Consider the following 18,806-nt stretch of genomic DNA (forward strand, 5'->3'; position numbering starts at 1 on the left):
GGGACATTGTGTTTCACAAACACATCTTGTTTTAAAACATGGTTAAAAAACACAAATATTTATTTTTATTACTTTATTTTTGAAATACCGTCCAACCATCCCACCCAAGAATTCACCCCCCCCCCCCCCCCAAAAAAAATATATAAAAAAAAATTTGCATCTTTTTTGCAGTTTTGAAAGATAATGTTATAAATGACCACATGACCACATGACCACACTTCCACACTATACACCCCTCTCCACTCCACCCCTCCCTCCTTTGTGATTGAAATTGAGATAGGTCCCTACACCTTTAAAAAGAAAAATAGATGAGCGGTCTGCACCCGCAAGGCGGTGCTCTTGTTTTTAAATGATATAATTATCATTTCTTTCCTGTACTAATTTGTGAATGGTAGGGTTCATTACGTACCTGTGGACTTATGTCCATAGATACATGATGATCTCTGGCTGATCGCTGATGATCCCCCCCCCCCCCCCCCCCCCCCCCCCCCCGTTGGATTGGACAAAATCCAAGGGAAGTAATAAGCTTTAAAGGGAGATGATTTCTATACCTGCCAAATGGTAAATATAAATGTTATTTCAAAGCGGCGCAGTAGGGGGCATTGTGTTTCTGACGAACACATCTCTTGTTGAGTAGGAGTTTTGCTAATATAGAAGCCATTTTACAGAATATTGAGATAAATATGAACAAAATTATTTTGAAAAAAAAACAAAACGAAAATGACCAATTGAGCGTTTTTTCATTACATTCAAGTAGAACCCAAGCCGACAATGACCAATTTAGCGCAACTGGGACCTTTCTAAAATGGTCATTAAAGTCAGATCTCTGAGGAATTTAAGAAATTTTGTATCACACTCAAAATGAAATTTTTCGTTATTTGCTTCAATTTTCTTCACATTTATTTAAATATTTTTCAATTTATCTTTCTGTTGTGGCCATTTGCGTGAGAGTCTTGAATATAAGTTAATTATGTAAATCTGATTTTTCATAACAAGAATTTCTTGCATAATTCAGAAATATAATATTTGAAAACGTACGTCTCACAGAACATGGCGTCTCATCAGGATCCAAACTGTTTGCTATTCTGATTTTAACACGAACTAAAACAGTAAATATATATTAAATATGTTTTCAAAATTTATAAATACAATTGAACAAGTTTCTTTCACTTATCTTAAGAACAATTCTCACTCTTCTTTAGCACAGCATGGGCACATAAATGTTGCACCTCTTCTGACGACTTTAATTTCTGTACACAATGACAGGTGTACCCAGTGGTTGCAGGCTCTATTGTAACACTGTGCCCATTTTACAAAAGTCGTTTTGGATAAGCCTTAAAAGAAAACAAGTAAAAAAAAATCACCATTATGTAGAGGTCTGAAAACCAATTTAATGAAAAAAGCGTTGCCTTAAATTTTCTACGATTTACTACTATTTCCGATATGAAGCGCTGTCAATGAAAGTGTTATGTTAAGATCGTCTGCTTTACATTTCAATTTGTGTGGGAATTTAATAAATAGGACCAATAAAATGTATGGGATATATATAAATTTGTGTAATTTTAGTAAAATTTTTATTTTGAAATGCAATTTTACCCGGTTTTCCTCATTTTGTTTTTATTTGTTTTTGTTTATAAGCGTAGTTATGTCACTTCATCAAAATACTCGGAGCGCTTGCGTTTGACGTCATCCAAATGGCCGCGTTCTTAATGTAAACAAAGTGGTCGAAATAAGGTCATGGTCGACTTACGGTAATCTTACGATATTGGGGACTTTGATTCTGAGCCAGCGTTTCTGACTGGCTGGTATGTGCATTTCATACGTAATGTACATGCCATTAAATATCATGCTCTAACTTACAAGTATAGTTTTTAACAGATAAAATTAATATGTCAAAAAACGAATCCTGACATTCAAATGTGTTATCATACAGCATTTTAGATGCTGATACAATCGGCGACAAAACAGATGTGGCTTAGGCAATGGAACTACTGCTACAAATGTTGTTTTAGATTAAGAAGACTCAGAAGTTAGGGCAGAAAGGTTACCTTCTTGTTCTACTTATTATGCACAGGTATTATTGCTAGTTTGAAATTGCATTTACTTTTTTCAGATATTTGAGTGGAAAATTCATATTGTGTTATAACATTGTTTTTGTTTTCAGGCCCCTTTTAAGAGCATACCTGACATGTCAGACCTGGATGTCAGTGACTCAGACAATGATCATGATAGAATGGAGATGTCTGGAGACCTTGTGTTAAATTTTTTGTCAGACATTAACAGTGAATAAAACAGAAGTGTTTATTTGTTTAATCGTTATTGTTCTATGCTTGTTCAATACAAACATAGTTACAAATGTAAGAGAATTATAACTTTTATTTCGGGGTAGTTGAAATTCATTCGTGCTAGTGAAATTTCCAAGCTGATAGCCCGGCTGGGCTAGTGCCTAAAAATAGTTAATGCCGAGACTGTCACATTGTCACAGATCTCAATCTATTAATGCCAAGACTGTCACATTGTCACAGATCTCAATCTGTATCATAGTATATGACCTTATTTTATTTGTCCACATTTAGCCTGTATGATTCAAGTATTTTACTTATAGTAATAGGCTGTTTTAAGTGTTACAAGTGTTCATGATAAATTGATCAGCTCAAGGACTTCTATCTGTTCTTTTCGTTCAGTTTGGGTAAATTTCACTTTCATTCAATTTTTAGCTCACCTGATCACATAACCAAGATGGCCGCCATGACCATATATGGTAAAAACCTTAAAAAATCTTCTTGTCAGAAACCGCTCATCAGATTTTCAAAAAATTTCACAGGGATGACCTTTGAAGGCTCCCCTGAAAAAGTTGTTCAAAGAAATTTGATTCGTCAAAAAACATAGCCGCAGGAGCTCGTTGAACTTTGCATGTTTATTCGTTTTTGCCTATTTTGTGAAAACTTTCAAAAATCTTCCACATTTTTTGTCCGATCCTTTCCAAATTTGCACAGTGTCTTTATATCAATGAGGACACGAACCCTACAAAAAAATGAGCATTATTGGTCCATGAAGTACAGAATTACCTCCCCTTGAATTGAGAAAATGGTGTTTATGCAATGAAGTCCAAATTTTTCATCCAATTCTTTCCAAACTTGTAAGGATTTAGCATGGTTCAAACAAGGGAAACAATTACGGTTTATGCATGTTCTTTTTATTACAGATTTGCCTCCCTTTAATTGATTCTAAATCTCATTTTACAGCAGAGATTCCAAATCTGACCTGTAAATGAGCCCCATATTTACTGCCAGTGCTAGGTTACCTTTTCCCATTTGATCATTCTTAAGTATTGGTCTTGTAATGCTGCTACTGCTTCTGCTACTGCTACTGCTACTACTACTACTACTACTACTACTACTACTACTACTACTACTACTACTACTACTACTACTACTACTACTACTACTACTACTACTACTACTACTACTACTACTACTACTACTACTACTACTTCTACTACTACTACTAGTACTACTACTACTAGTACTACTACCACCACCACCACCACCTCCACCACCACGTCTACTATTACTACTTCTACTACTACTGCCACTACTACTACTACTTTTACCACTACTACTACTACTACTACTACTACCACTACTACTACTACTACTACTACTACTACTACTACTACTACTTCTACTACTACCACTACTACTACTACTACTTCTACTACTACTACTACTTCTTCTACTACTACTACTACTACTACTACTACTACTACTACTACTACTACAACTACTATAACTACTACTACTACTACTACTACTACTACCACTACTACTACTACTACTACTACTACACCACCACCACCACCACCACCACCACCATTCACAGTGACAAAAAACGTATTCACACAATGGCTGCTACTACAACTTATAGCCCATATAGGGGGGCATGCATGTTTTACAAACAGCCCTTGTTTCTATGGAATTTTAACCACAACTGTTCATGTTTATCTCCGACACATATTTTTAGGTCACCTGTCATGAAGTGACACGGTGAGCTTATGTGATCGTGTGATGTCCGGCGTCCGTGCCTGCGTTTGTCCGTGCGTCCGTCCGTCAACAATTTGTTTGTGTAGACAGTAGAGGTCACAGTTTGCATCCAATCTTGATGAAATTTGGTCAGAATGTTTATCTTGATGAAATCTGGGTTGGGATTTTATTTGGGTCATCTGGGGTCAAAAACTAGGTCACTAGGTCAAATAATAGAAAAACCTTGTGTAGACATTAGAGATCACAGTTTTCATCCAACCTTTATGAAATTTGGTCAGAATTCTTGATGAAAGCTGGGTGGGATTGTATTTGGGTCATCTGGGGTAAAAATCTTGGTCAAATAAATAGAAAAACCTTGTGTTGACAATAGAGGTCACAGTTTTCATCCAATATTTATGAACTGTGGTCAGAATGTTTATCTTGATGAAATCTGGATTGGGATTGTATTTTGGTCATCTAGAGTCAGGAACTAGGTCACTAGGTCAAATCATAGAAAAACATTGTGTAGACAACAGAGGTCATAGTTTTCATCTGATCTTAATGAGTCAGGTGAGCGATTCAGGGCCATCATGGCCCTCTTGTTATAATTCAACCACTTGTTAAGTGAAACCATATATTATATGTTATCTTAGTATATTACAATAATGATTTGACAAATTATAATTGACTATAATTATTATGCTTTATGTATTATATAAAAAGCGAATTGCTTTAGTAAATTCATGGAGAATTTTTATTATCCATCAGGGTCTTTGGTCCATTTACATTTTCTGTTTGAAGTGTAAATCGTTCACACACCATTGGCATTCTTACCTTATTCAACAACCCTTTAATAGTTTTGACATACAGTTGCCAAACAAAACAGACTCACAAACCAATGCATGATCAAGAACTTGAATGTTAATGGTTGCAGCCATTGATATAAATAATATTAAAAATTAGGAATCAAATGAAAAATAGTTCTGTCTTAAGCAACAAAATGGCATATAATTATAGAGTTACCCAATTGCAAATAAATATGTTAAATGGCACATAATTTTGTTAAATAGACATATTGGTTCTTATTTGGAAATACTGTTTTTAATAATTCAAAACTGTCCCCATCTTATGTTGATATACCAAAAGCATTTGATTGTTACTGCATACAGATGTAAATTATTAAAAAATTCCTCTTTTGTTCACTACATCAATAATTTTTCGATACATTTATCTCTAAATGATAATATTGTTATGGACCAGACTGTTTTGATGGCTGAAAGAGCTCATGAAAATAGGGTCTCTGTTTTCATGGAGATCGAGACAGCTTTTACTAAGTTGTTCCTTTGATGTATAAAAGGCAATTTCATAGCTGACTAATTATTGCACATTCTATTTATTCTGACAGGCAGCACAGTTAGTACTTTGAACCTGAATCAACTTTGATTAATTTGATTAGAATTCAAGCCAAAATAATGATAGTGGTCTTTTTTGTTTTAAATCGTTATAAATAAGTATTGAACTATGGGTACACCACCATATCAATGTTTGCATGTTAAGCATTCGACCCAGGTACCGTATAGGTCAGATTGACAGTTATGAATGACAGTGCGGTACTAATCAGTTTGTCCCTTGAGACCTCTGGAATGACAGAAACAGTTGGCAGGTCTTACATAGTAGACCTGATTGACTTTGTGAATGCGACCCTCTGAGAAATCCTATAGGTGGTTAATGGTTTGTGAAGTGGGCATATTGTCACTGGCTATACAATATGTATCTTATCTAGCTGTCTTCTTATCTAACAGTAATGTTATAATCTTGTGGAGGAAGGTACGGTTTTGTTTTGATATAATATGACATAATGACTTTGTCGGAAAATAACATTCCAATTATACTTTCAATGGAAGGAATCGAGTGTTAAAGAGTGTGTATTATAATCTTATAGCTAGAATTTTCATGTGTTGTCCCAGATTAGCCCTTTTTAGTCCACACAGGCTAATCAGGAACACAACTAATTGTATTTTTTGTTTAAAGGGAGTCTTTTCGTAGCAAAAATGCAGTTTACATGGAAAGTTGTCTTCCCAGATTAGCTTGTGCCCACTGCACATCCTAATTTGGGAGACATATTACGCTCATGAATTAAGCCGATTTTCCCACATAGAGGCTCAAATGTATTAAAACACCAGACTCATCAGCAGGCAAATGGTGTTTCATGTCTTATCAGGATGCTGTGACCCCTTTTAAACATCAAACTATAAAAAACATAAATCTCCAAGAACTGAGGTCACCTTCTTTACAAGGCATGCAAAATCTGATTATGTCACATTTGGTGCAGAAGAACATAAAATGAACATTCTATTCCTTGAAATGAAAGTTTATGTCATAAAAAGTAATTGACATATTAAAATGTGTAGAACATAAAATTATTCAAAATCAAAACTGAGAAAAAGGTTGATTTTAATAGATTTTCATTCTGTTGGCCTATGCTGAATCTTATGTTGGAATTTTGTCTGTGAATTAATATTTAATGTTAATCTCTTTTCAAGTTTTTCTGTATGACTTATATATAATGCCAAGTTCAAAATATGATAGACACAAGTTTTAGGGTGCACAATGCACCTTTAAAAAAATATTGGAAGAAGCTAAATAGCTTATTTGTAACAGGGCATCTAAATCCGGATTACTGATGTTAGGTAAATATAATTTTTTCCTTAGGTATTTAGTTGGAGTTTTTTGTCATTTCTCAAATGTTTGAGACCTGTGATACAAAGACACCCTATAATTTGAGTACAGAAATGTGTTTATTGTTAGATGTTTGCTTAAGACACTTGGAATTCTGAATTGGAAATAAATTGAGGGTTGGATTGCCTGTACAACAAGTTTTGTCATCCATTGAACTAGTCACCTCGTAATTTAAACGCAATGTTTTTGTAAGGAGACGTGAGACATTTAGCAATGAAGATATTTAAAAACTTTATATTAATGTTGTTCAGTTTAAAAGATGTATTGTTTAGAAATATTTTATATGTAAGTACTTAAAACTTGAAATGAAGTTCAAGATGACATAAACAAGAAGTTTAAGGGGAGGGGGGGGGGGGGGGGGGTCCACATAATATTATTTATTACAAAAATATGAACAGATTTGCACTATGAACTTTCACTTACAGTCAATCTTGTATTTAGAGACCACTTAAGGGAGTAACCAAAAGTGGTCTCTTAATAAAATGGTCTTTAAATTAAAAAAGGCCATTTGGGAAGAATATGCGGACCTTCCATTTTAAATCCAGATGTAGGATTATCACGTTTTGACACAATTATTTCCACTTTTGTAATCAAATAAATCTAAATAAAAATAAAATAAATAAATAATGTTTTATTAAAATGTGTTTTATTTGTTTTCTCTTATTCTAAAATTTATTAAATTGGGTTTTTCTGACTCCAAACTCATTCGCGATGTTACGTGCACTTTTACTCTTAGACAATTCCAATACCCGAATTTTCTCATCAAACGTTAACACTTTCTGTTTTGACATTTTGATTTCTGCATGTAAGCTTTTGGAAATCTGACTCGATTATGGTGCATAGGGAAATAAATAAAACACTTTGATTGAAAACTAAATAAACAGGCCTGATTTGAAAAATTTGCTAACACAAACTAATTAGCATTATTACAATAAATTTGTTTAGAGAACGGATATCGACACATGTTACAGATTAATAGTTTATTTTTTACACCTCGGAAACACTGTGAAAATGTTTGTCGCATCGGCGCATTGTTTCTGCAATAAAATCGGCGATTAAGTTTGTCACTTAACGTCCCAGATTGTAAACTCTTTAAACCGTAGACTATGCGTCCATACCTCACTGTATTATTCAACACAAAAAAATGATACGCAGTCTGCATCAACACCGGTCAGAACCGGTCATCGATACAAAGGAAAATTGCTGGTGTGAACACAAAACAAAGTTGCAATCTTACATCTTATCGGCTAAGATAAACAATTAACACGGATTTGTACCTGAACGGTCAACAGATTTACCACTTTAACCTCAAAGTGGTCGCTTAATTAAAGATTTGGACATCAAAATACACGTAAGACAAAAGTCGCTTCATATAATATGAAAATATAGTGAAAACTCTCGGGGGGGGGGCCATCTAGGTCCAAGGTCAAGGCCACAATCCAAGGTCAAATTTAATTTAAAAAAAAAAAAAAAATTTCCTGGATAATAACTTTCTTCAGCATGGAGGATTTTCAGATAACAGGAATGAGATGCATGGTAGGACAGAGTGTAGAGTGCGTGAACTAGGCCTCTAGGATAAAATGTCAGAGAAAATTTTAAGTCAACTGTCATAAAGTCATATACATATAATCCCCAAAACTAAGTCTTTTCTTTAGTTGCATATCTTGAAAATCACAAGAGGTATCAGCTTGAACTCAATGAGAGGAAGTGCAGTGCATAAGAACTTTATGAGACGCGTTCTGAGAACACTGGGTTTAATGCATGTACGTAAAGTGTCGTCCCAGATTAGCCTAGGCAGTCCGCATTGTGCATCAACATTAGTTCCATTGTCAATAAAAAGGAACTAAAATCCTTTAAACTCTTTGTATATTAAGCACATTGTTATGCAGATGGGATGGAGTTTTAAATAACTTGACTGTATCTTTTTGACAATGACATAATTCTGTGTACCGTAAAAAGTTGTGTATTAGGCGAACTTTTTTACCCCAAAATTTCATTTTAAAAACTTGATGCGCGTTATTCACAACAACAGCCATGCCAAGACATTTTTTCCCTGTCAGTTACCCAGTTGCGGTAATTTGCATCATTCTGTTCCCCGCTGTTTTAACTGTAACTATGTTAATAATAGTGTTATATTTACGATCTGAATAAGATGGACAAACATTATAAAGTTAACATAGATATTTTCTATCTTTTTCAGGTACGTACAGAGCATTAATACAAATAAATTTGAAGAAGAGAATGAAAAACAAGGAAGCCATTTTTATTTAAATGTTATTGTTTTCCCACAATATTATACCCTACTGTACTAGGGTTACAAATTTTATTTGGAGGCACTTGTTGATTTACAATAGTATGTCGGCAAGGTCTTTCCCGATATATTTATGATTATTTTTCTTGCTTTTCAAATGTGTTAATAAAATTGATGTTGGTTTGTTTACACGTTTTCATACGTCTTGTCAAGATTGAGGATGTGATTAAGGAGTAATTTGTGTCACCTGTCAAGTTTTGTGTAGCTGGGCTATTATCAAAACATGCGAACCAGCAAACGGCTTCACACCTCCATTGTTTGTTTATCGCTGGTAATGTCGTAATGGTGTTGAGAAGTTTGAGTCCTTAAAGTTTCCTGTCAAGTATAGACACTCGAAAAGAACGCATGATATCTGCAATGTAAATAAAACGCGCGGTTGTGAATTAGTCATGCATGAATAACCCCAAGACAATACCAATCGATAATGTCAGTTTCTTAGTTATAACTAATCCATCCGCCATGTGTACTCTTCACGATAAAATCGTGGACAGTTACTTCGGAGACATATGATGAAAACCTTGATGGTATCCTCGTGGAAAGTGTGCATTTAATTGCATAATTCATTTAAATCCAAACATTTATTTTTACGCATATGATTTAAAAAAAAACACACAAACTAGTTGTATCGTTATCGTCTTTAAAATAATTAATAATTGAAGCAATAAAACACGTAAGATCGTCAATGTAAATATAACGATTTTCAGTTAGCCTGTGGTACAGAATTTTTCCCCCGATTTTTTTGCTTCAAAAACTTTTAATGGAGACATTAACCCTTTGCATGCTGGGAAATTTGTCGTCTGCTAAAATGTTGTCTGCAGAATTTCTAAAATTAGCATTTTCTTCGATTTTTTCAAAGAATACTATCAGAATAGCAAACAGTTTGGATCCTGATGAGATGCCACGTTCGCCGGCGTCTCCTCCTGATCCAAACTGTTTGCAAAGGCCTTCAAAATTCGGTTCAAGCACTGAAAGAGTTAAAAGCCTCTCATTCTATTTTTTTAGCTCTACTGGCCGAAGGCCTGAAGAGCTTATGTCATAGCCTGGTTTCCGTCATCCGTCCTTGCGTGTGTGCGTTCTTGTTTACGCGATAAAGTCCACAGTTTTCATCCGATTCTATTCAAACTTGTTCAGTGTCTTTATATTAACGAGGACTCGAACTCTATTGAAAATGGGTTACATCAGAGTAAAAAGTCCAGAATTATCTCCCCTTGAATTTGAGAAAATTGTGAAATAAGGCCTGTTTACGCAATTAAGTCCACCATTTTCATCCAATCATTTCCCAACTTGCACAGTGTCTTTATCTGAATGATGAGTCAAACCCTATTGAAAATGAGCAATATCGGAGTTATAAGTTTACAATTATCTCCCCTTGAATTTGAAAAAAAAATGAAAATTCAGTTTTTTTATGTGATAAAGTCCATAATTTTCATCCAATTATTGGCAAACTTGCACAGTGTCTTTGTATCAATGAGGACTCAAACCCTTTTTTTTTAAAAGCAATATCGAAGAAATAAGTCCAGAATGACTTCCCCTTGTATATGATAAAATTTTGAAAACCCGCATGTTTACGCAATAAATTCCACAGTTTTCATCCAATTATTTCCAAATTTGCACAGTATCTTTATATAAATGAGGACTTGAACCCTATTGAATATGAGCAGTATCGAAGAAATAAGTACACAATAATCTCCCCTTGAATTTTAGAAAATTCTCCTTGTTTGCATGATTAAGTACACAGTTTCCATCTTATTTTTTCCAAACTTGCACAGTTTTTATAGCAGTAGAGCGATTCAGGTCCTCATGGGCCTCTTGTTGAGGTTTTGTAAAAATGAAACTAATCTGTTTTTTTACCGTTCAGCCCATGCAGATTTAAAAGTGCATATTTGTTGCAAACAACACTGCTATCTCATACTCATCTTTAATTGAGACAAGTTTTTTCACCATCCCCCCAGGTATGTTTAAAGTTCAAGGGGTATTTTTCGTCATAAATTGGCATTTAAGTGTTCAGTAAATTCTGAAACATTCTCATTCAACTTGACATTGACAAATGCTGTTTCAATGATTGCACACACTAGAGGTGGAATGTGAGCCCATCTTTGTTACCCATCAATCCCTGATAGATCTTTTCAGGCCATTAAAGCTTCTGCTTAATTTGGCTAAAATATCTTTTTACCCTGTTAAGGCTAGCAATGGTATCCAGTAATTTAAGCCTTGAAGAGTCTTCAGTGTGAAAATTAGAGCCTTGCACTAGAAGCACAATACCTTGTGAAATAACTTTTTTTTTTTAATTAATTTGCTTGAAGCAATTTGCTTGAAGCTTTAGAGATTTTTTTAAAGGAGGGATTTTACAAATAACAAGTTTCTAGTTGGCAGTCTAGAGATATACTTATACTGGGCTGACAATGTGGACATATAAACCATTAACTCAAGGCGGGAATCAGGTTGCAATGGAATGCTGTTTGCAATGGAGTTATCAAGGACTGAGACACTTGTTTGATGTGGCCCGCTGAGGGATTAAACATTCAAGGTCGTTGATGTACATGTGAGGCCTGAAGAATGTGGGGTATGCAAGAGTCAAGGAATTGAAAAAAAATGTAATGAAAACTGCAAAATTAAAAGATGATCATCTTTAAAATTACCATGGGATGTAGTGTTTTTGACAGGCTTTTATTTGATAAAAATTACAAAAGTAAAAACTTACATGTTTAAATACTTCTGATACCAGTGACTCAGTTTGTGTCACTTTATGTCACATAGACAAAACTAAATGTACTAGACATTTGTTTTGCTGCTATTTCTTCATCATTCAAAATAAATCAATATTAAAGAAAATAGAATGCAGAATTGTAATGTCATTAAGATTTATATTTAAACCAATTAAATTTGACTTTGTTAACATTGTAATATCAAACTCTATGTTAATTTTGTCTATATTAATAGCTTCAAAAAATCAAACACAAAAAATTGGCATTTATTGCTAGAATCTAAAATCTACAAACATTCTTGTATGTAGAAAATGTAAGATCACGTTATCATAATCCTATGGTGAAAACAAATAAAATGTAAGGCGCTCCTGGTCTCTTAATGTCCTCATATCTGTTGTTGTGTGATTGTGTAAAATTACGCAGGCCAACAACTTTTTTGCAAATATAATCTTCCAACGTTATGCAACATGCGCAACCTATGGGTCAGGTTCTTTTGATGAAATGTGACGCTATCAACTGATCAGGTGAAAGCTGACACCTTATGGCGCAGTTTGTCATTGATTGCATCTGCACATTAGCGACTAATGGGGTTTTGTTATTTAAATCATCTCAATGTTGGGGTTTCAGTGAAATGTGTTCATGATTGATTGGGAAAACTAGATCATGAAATAATCATGAAAAAATAGAAATTATGCTTATCATTTTTGGTCTGCTGTTGATGTTGTTTTTGTTGTTGTTTTCAAGATGGATGATATACACATTAATTGAGTTTTTTGTTACTCAGTATTATCCTATAGTTCTGTTATATCTGGAATGAACATTAACTAATAGGAAGGAAACAAGTATAAAATGTATGTTAAATCTTTGATAAACAAAATTAACAACATAGAAAGAAGATTGGAACAGAGTTAATACCAGTTAAATACTCTTTGCCACAACCTACTCAATGTGTTGGAATTTTTTATATGCAACATACGTAAAAATAGTTAATCTCGTATTTATAAACCACACAGTGTTACAGCTGATTAAGTAATATTTATCTTCATTGTGACATACTTTTAAATACAAAATTATATAATAAGGCTTGCGGTTAATAGCCGTAAATTGATTATTCAATGGTTTATGTGGGTATGCGGTCACATTTTCACCACCATGCAAGTCACCGCCCACTTTTGTGAGTGGTTGATAGTGTTATTTACAATATATTTGTACAGTGAGATTCAGAAAGTGTCTTCCATGCAGTAGAAATTGTGAGAGCAAAGGCGCAGTGGTTAACCACAAGCGTGAGAACATGCAATACTTCACATTTTGAGGTTTTCATTCATAATGATCAATTTGAAACTTTGACAACTCTTGCTGACTTTTTGTATGATTTATGTACAGGCTTTTATGGAAAATTAGAAAATGTATTTCTAATAGGAGATTACAAAAAGGAGAGATGTAATAAAAGAACATATAGTGTTTCTTAAAATAAAAAAGACTGCAATTGCTGCTATAATAATATTATAATATATTATAATATAATTTTAATTAATGTATTGAATGAAAAATGTGAAATACCTATACATTTGATAGTCTTGTGTTTTGGTCTACAACGGAAACAAGTTGGATTGGCAGATTTTTAATGTGTCGTGTTTCCAAAATAAGCAAACATTGCCATGGCCCTAACTTTAACATATTACCACTTAGATAAGTATTTTGACGTGTTTGTAGTCCCTTATAAAGGTAAATTTTAGTGAAAACCTTTACTATATTCAAGTTTTAAAGGCCTCATTTCCAACCCTTAAAGATACTGATGAGCTGTGCAAACAGCATAAAACCAGAACAGCCTGTGATTAACTGGCAATCTGTTTGGGTTTTATGCTGTTTTCACATAGCCATTTTCACTTTGACTGTGAGTGGGAAAGGGTTAACACCATTTCCAACTTAGAAGCAAAGTGAAAATGGCTATGTGCAAACAGCATAAAACCAGAACAGCTTGCGAGTTAAACTCACAATTTGTTCAGGTTTTATGCTGTTTGCTGCTCATCAGTATCTTAGGTTTGGAAATGAAACCTTAAAAACTTGAATTTAGTAAGAAAGATCTTAAATTGAATATAACTTTCTAATGGAATAAAAATGCGTGAAAATACGTATCTATGTGGTAATGGGATGAAGTAGATTTCTTTCTATCTTATTGATTTAGCATTTGTCATCTCTTGTAAGATAAGTGTGTGTGTTTTGCCTGAAAAAACTTTCACTTATAGCATGTTTGACTTCTTAATGTCACAAGTCCAGCCCTTACCCCCCACCACAAGAGACTTGATAAATTATTATCCCGCGCCATAGGCGGAGGGATATTGTTTTGGCGTTGTTCGTCCTTCCGACCGTCCGTCCTTCCGTCCTTCTTTCCCTCCTTCCGTCCGTCTTTCCGTCCGTCCGGCACTTTTGTGTCCGGAGCCATATCTTGCAAGTGCTTTGGCGGATTTCAATGAAACTTGGTATGAGTATATATATGGATAAGAGGATGATGCACGCCTAATGGCATTGTACACCATCTGTTAATAACAGAGTTATGGCCCTTTGTATCTTGGAAAAAAGCTTTTTTGTGGCCGGAGCCATATCTTGGAAGTGCTTTGGCGGATTTCATTGAAACTTGGTATGAGTATATATATGGATAAGAAGATGATGCACGCCAAATTACATTGTACACCATTGGAAAATAAAGGAGTTATGGCCCTTTGTATCTTGAAAAAATGCTTTTTTGAGTGTCAAATATAACACTTTTGTGTCCAGAAGCATATTGGCGGGAGATATCAATTCAACGAATTTGCTTGTTATCTTTCTTTGCTGGCTTTTCCTGGAAAATGGATGTAAGTGTCAGACCAAACAGTAAGTTGTAGGATTTGAATGAAGTAAAGTTGAATTAACAGTTTTTTAGGGAATTGGTAGTATTTGAGTACATAGAAGCTAAAATAATCAGCTTTTCAATGACACTGGAATGATTAATAAATGCAGTGAAGGTAAAATTAACAGCCTTTAAGGGAAACTGGTAGAATTTTATGACAGAAAATAAACAGCTTTTTATGAACACAGCTAGGATTTAAATGCAGTAAAGCTCAAATAAATAGCTTTCAGCTGAAACGGGTAGGCTTTCAATACAGTAAAGCTCATATAAACAGATTTAAACTTTAACTGGTAGGATTTTAATACAGTAAAGCTCAAATAAATAGCTTTCAGCTGAAACTGGTAGGATTTAAATGCAGTAAAGCTCAAATAAACAGATTTTAACTCAAACTTGTAGAATTTCAATACAATAGAGCTCAAATAAACAGCTTTCAAGTGAAATTGGGAGGATTTAAAACAGTAAAGCTCAAATAAACAGCTTTTAACTGACACTTGACTTTTCTGCATGTTCCAGGTATTCTATCTGGCACTTTGACCACATTTGAGGAAGCCAGCTGTGATGGTGAGCCCATGACAATGTCTTGCCCACCAGGAATGCTTGTCAGTATCCAGTTTGCCCAATATGGCCGCCAGGTGCCGAGCTCCAAAATGTGTCCACGGGAAGAACAGTCAGATGATCCAAACTCGGGGAAGTCTTGGATAAGCAATATGTTGCCAGAGGACACAAATTGCTTAGCAACTACTTCATTAAAGGTAAAATTTTACATTATAATCTGTTACAAAAAAATGTTCCTTAAGTGCAAGAACAGTCCAGAAAAAGTGCAAGAATAATGGGAGAACAATCTTAGAAAACTTAAATGGGTCTCTTTTTTAGAACTTCAAGAACAGTGGTAATTAGTCACTTTTCGAGTGTATGGAATTATTCGTTTAAAGGAGTCTCTTTTTAGCGAAAATACATGTGCAGACTGCACAAAGACCTGTTTTGTCAGAGTGTGGCTCATATTTATTATGAGCGGTATATGCATATTTATTATGAGCGGTATATGCATATTTATTATGAGCGGTATATGAAAATGGAAGCAAGATGGCCGAATATGAGTTTTAATTTCAATTAAGGAAAAAAATAAGTTTGAGTAAACTAAGTTAATTACGTATCTTCGTAAGAACAGAAATCAAGTATGGTTTTGTATGGTTTATAAAACCCTGAAGGACAAATATTTGAGCACCTGAAAATTTAGGCAATAAACTTATAACCAACATGAAAGGGGCTTGACTCGTAAGACCCAGGATGCATAAATAACCAAACTTATGCAACTTTGTATCACAGATACATTGGATAATGGTTTTTCATTATCTGTTTTATTATGCGTTCTCACGTGCATAAGTATTTGCTTTTTGATAACAAACATGTTGAGTCTTTCATCCGTGTTGATATATGAGAAATTCAAATTAACTCTTTGTCACCACAGCTCATTTTGGAGAACCTTGAGAGGTTTCATATTTCGAATTGAATACCATTAGTAGTCCCTTACCTTCCCACTAGAATAAATTATGTTAATCTGGCCTTTTTTTGATAAATGTTGGCAGAAAATGTACTTTAGGAATTCAGTTTGAGTTAAGCTCATTTTTAGTTCACATACATATTGTTATGTTGTTTTGACATATTTGATGTTGAAACAACTCTGAAAATATGAAAGTTTTCGCTTTCAAATAATGTAAAATCTAAACTCCAAATAATTATTATACACAGTAAGAATGTTTGATGCATGTTAGTAGTGATTTTAATTGGCTGACATAGTAGCCAGAAAATTTACAGAAGCATTTTCCTAAAATTTAGCGGAAGAGTGGTTGAAGTTACTTACAATATAGCAAAAGAAAAGATTGAAGTCATCTTCATTATAGCTGGAGAATGGTTGCAGTCAATAAATATGGCAAGCGAATGCACATTAATTCCTTAAACCACGGTTTAACAGTTAACTATATAGTTAAGAGACTTTGAACTAAAAATAGATACAAATCTGTTATCTGAGACAACCAATCAGCGGAGCTTAAACCACAATTAGAAGGTAAATGCCGTGACTTCATTGGTCATATCTTAAGAGACTTTGAACTGCGGTTAAGAGGCGCGGAATGCACATTAATTATTTAACAGTTAATTATATAGTTAATAAACTTTGAACCCGAGTTCAAAGCCGTTTGCACATTAATTCCTTAAACCCGAGTTCAAGAGTTTAAACCGGTCCTCTCTGAACTATAGGGTTAAGAGACTTTGAACTGGGGTTCAAAGTCTTAAACTGCGCTTCAAAGTCTTAAATTGCGGTTCAAAGTCTTAAACTGCGGTTCAAAGTCTTAAACTGGGGTAAAGACTCACTGAATGCACATTAATTATTTAACAGTTTTATAGGGTTAAGAGACTTTGAACCCGAGATCAAAGTGCCATTTGCACATTTATTCCTAAAACCCGAGTTCAAGAATTCGTACCGCGGTTCAAAGTGTGTCTAAAGATAGATACGCATCTATTATCTACATTATTCAGAGACAACCAATCAGAGGAGCTTAAATCACAATTAGACGGCAAATGTCAAGATTTCATTGGTCGTATCTTAACTATATAGCTAAGAGACTTTAAACCGCGGTTCAAAGTCTTGAACCCGGGTTTAAGGAATTAATGTGCAAACCGCACTTTGAATCCGGGTTCAAAGTCTGTTAACTATATAGTTAACTGTTAAACCGTGGTTTAAGGAATTAATGTGCATTTCGCTTGCATACATAAATGGGTTAAACTAAAATAACACAGTTCTCCCTGATAGCAAAGTGGGCGTATGATTTTTACAGAGAATTTGTACTAAATGTATGCTTATTACTAGACAATTACATTTAACGCATCTTTTAAAAGTAAAAGAACCAAATGTATCCTTCCCCCCCACCATTTTATTATTGTCAAATACCAAACATTCTTTTTGCAATATTTTCGGCAGAAATTTTATTAAAATGTATGCAAAGATGTAATCCAAGGATCCATTATTTTCATTAATATAATGAGCATACTGGGTACAACACGATGTCACTGAAATTTGAGACTTGATTCATCAAGGCGACATTGTGGGAGATAATAACTACAAATTTTATAAAACCACTTCGAATGAAAGATGACATGGTATATTAAAAGATGATAGATATACCTGCATATCAATCAGTTTCATCTTTTAAAAAAAAGTGTCCTTGGGAAGTAAGGCTTTATATTTAAATATATATGGACTGTGCTCTGTGAGAAAAGGGTTAATTCATGTGCATAAAATGTTTTTCCAGATAAGCCTGTGCGGTCTTCACAGGCTTATCAGGGCCGACACTTGTCACTCTTGTGGTATATTTTGTTTACTAAAAGTCTCTTCTTTTAGCAAAATTCCAGTTTAGGCGGAAAGTGTTGTCCCGATTAGCCTGTGCAGACTGCACAGGCTAATCTGGGACAGCACTTTAGGCACATGCATTAAACCCCCTTTTCACAGAGCACGGCCCATATTATTTGATATTTTTGGTATTATCGGAATTTAAATTACTTTCTACACCCATATGAAGAACAACCAATATGTGTAGCACTGCAGTGGAACATAAGGCCTGTAACTAGTCTTAGATCCTAATGTTTTATGTCATAATAATTGCTGAAGAAGAAGAAAAAGTTTTGTACTCAATAGCTTATGTAAGGTGCACATCTTATTAGCCATCCCCAGTGTACTGTTCAAGAGAATAAGAGAACTGATTGACCTTTCTATGCCTGTAACAATTGGTCTTCTGCTTTGTTGAACATGCAGCATGTTTTTCATGAGCCAGTTAATTGTTGAAATTGTTAATGACATGCATATTATGGCAGGAATCATACATGTAGGGTATATAAAATACGAGCAAGGAAGCAGGAAATAACAAACTCTCGAACAACAGGAAAAGAACAACAACAACACCAGATAATGCTCAGTAAAGCACTGACAAAGCATTAGACTTACACCGACTATGTGCAAAATTCTTGTTAAGATAGACGTAATTTTTTGAAGCAATATTGCAGGGAAGCTCTCAAGTCAGTGACATGCATGGGAATTCACTTGATAAATTCACCATTAATGTCTATAGTGCATGATTTTGAGATTTCAG

At 34.4% G+C, this 18,806-nt stretch overlaps 1 protein-coding gene across 1 annotated transcript in view; it reads left to right on the forward strand.

Moving 5' to 3' along the window:
• Window positions 1–18,806, forward strand: part of LOC127853779 (protein eva-1-like) — a 120,519-nt gene that overhangs the window by 66,125 nt on the left and 35,588 nt on the right. The window contains exon 2 of the mRNA XM_052388548.1: window positions 15,178–15,416. Within this exon, the coding sequence (XP_052244508.1) occupies window positions 15,178–15,416 (239 nt within the window). The remainder of the gene's footprint in view (window positions 1–15,177; window positions 15,417–18,806) is intronic.

This window comes from Dreissena polymorpha, chromosome 12 (genome assembly GCF_020536995.1).
Source record: "Dreissena polymorpha isolate Duluth1 chromosome 12, UMN_Dpol_1.0, whole genome shotgun sequence".
Taxonomy (NCBI): Eukaryota; Metazoa; Mollusca; class Bivalvia; order Myida; family Dreissenidae; genus Dreissena; species Dreissena polymorpha.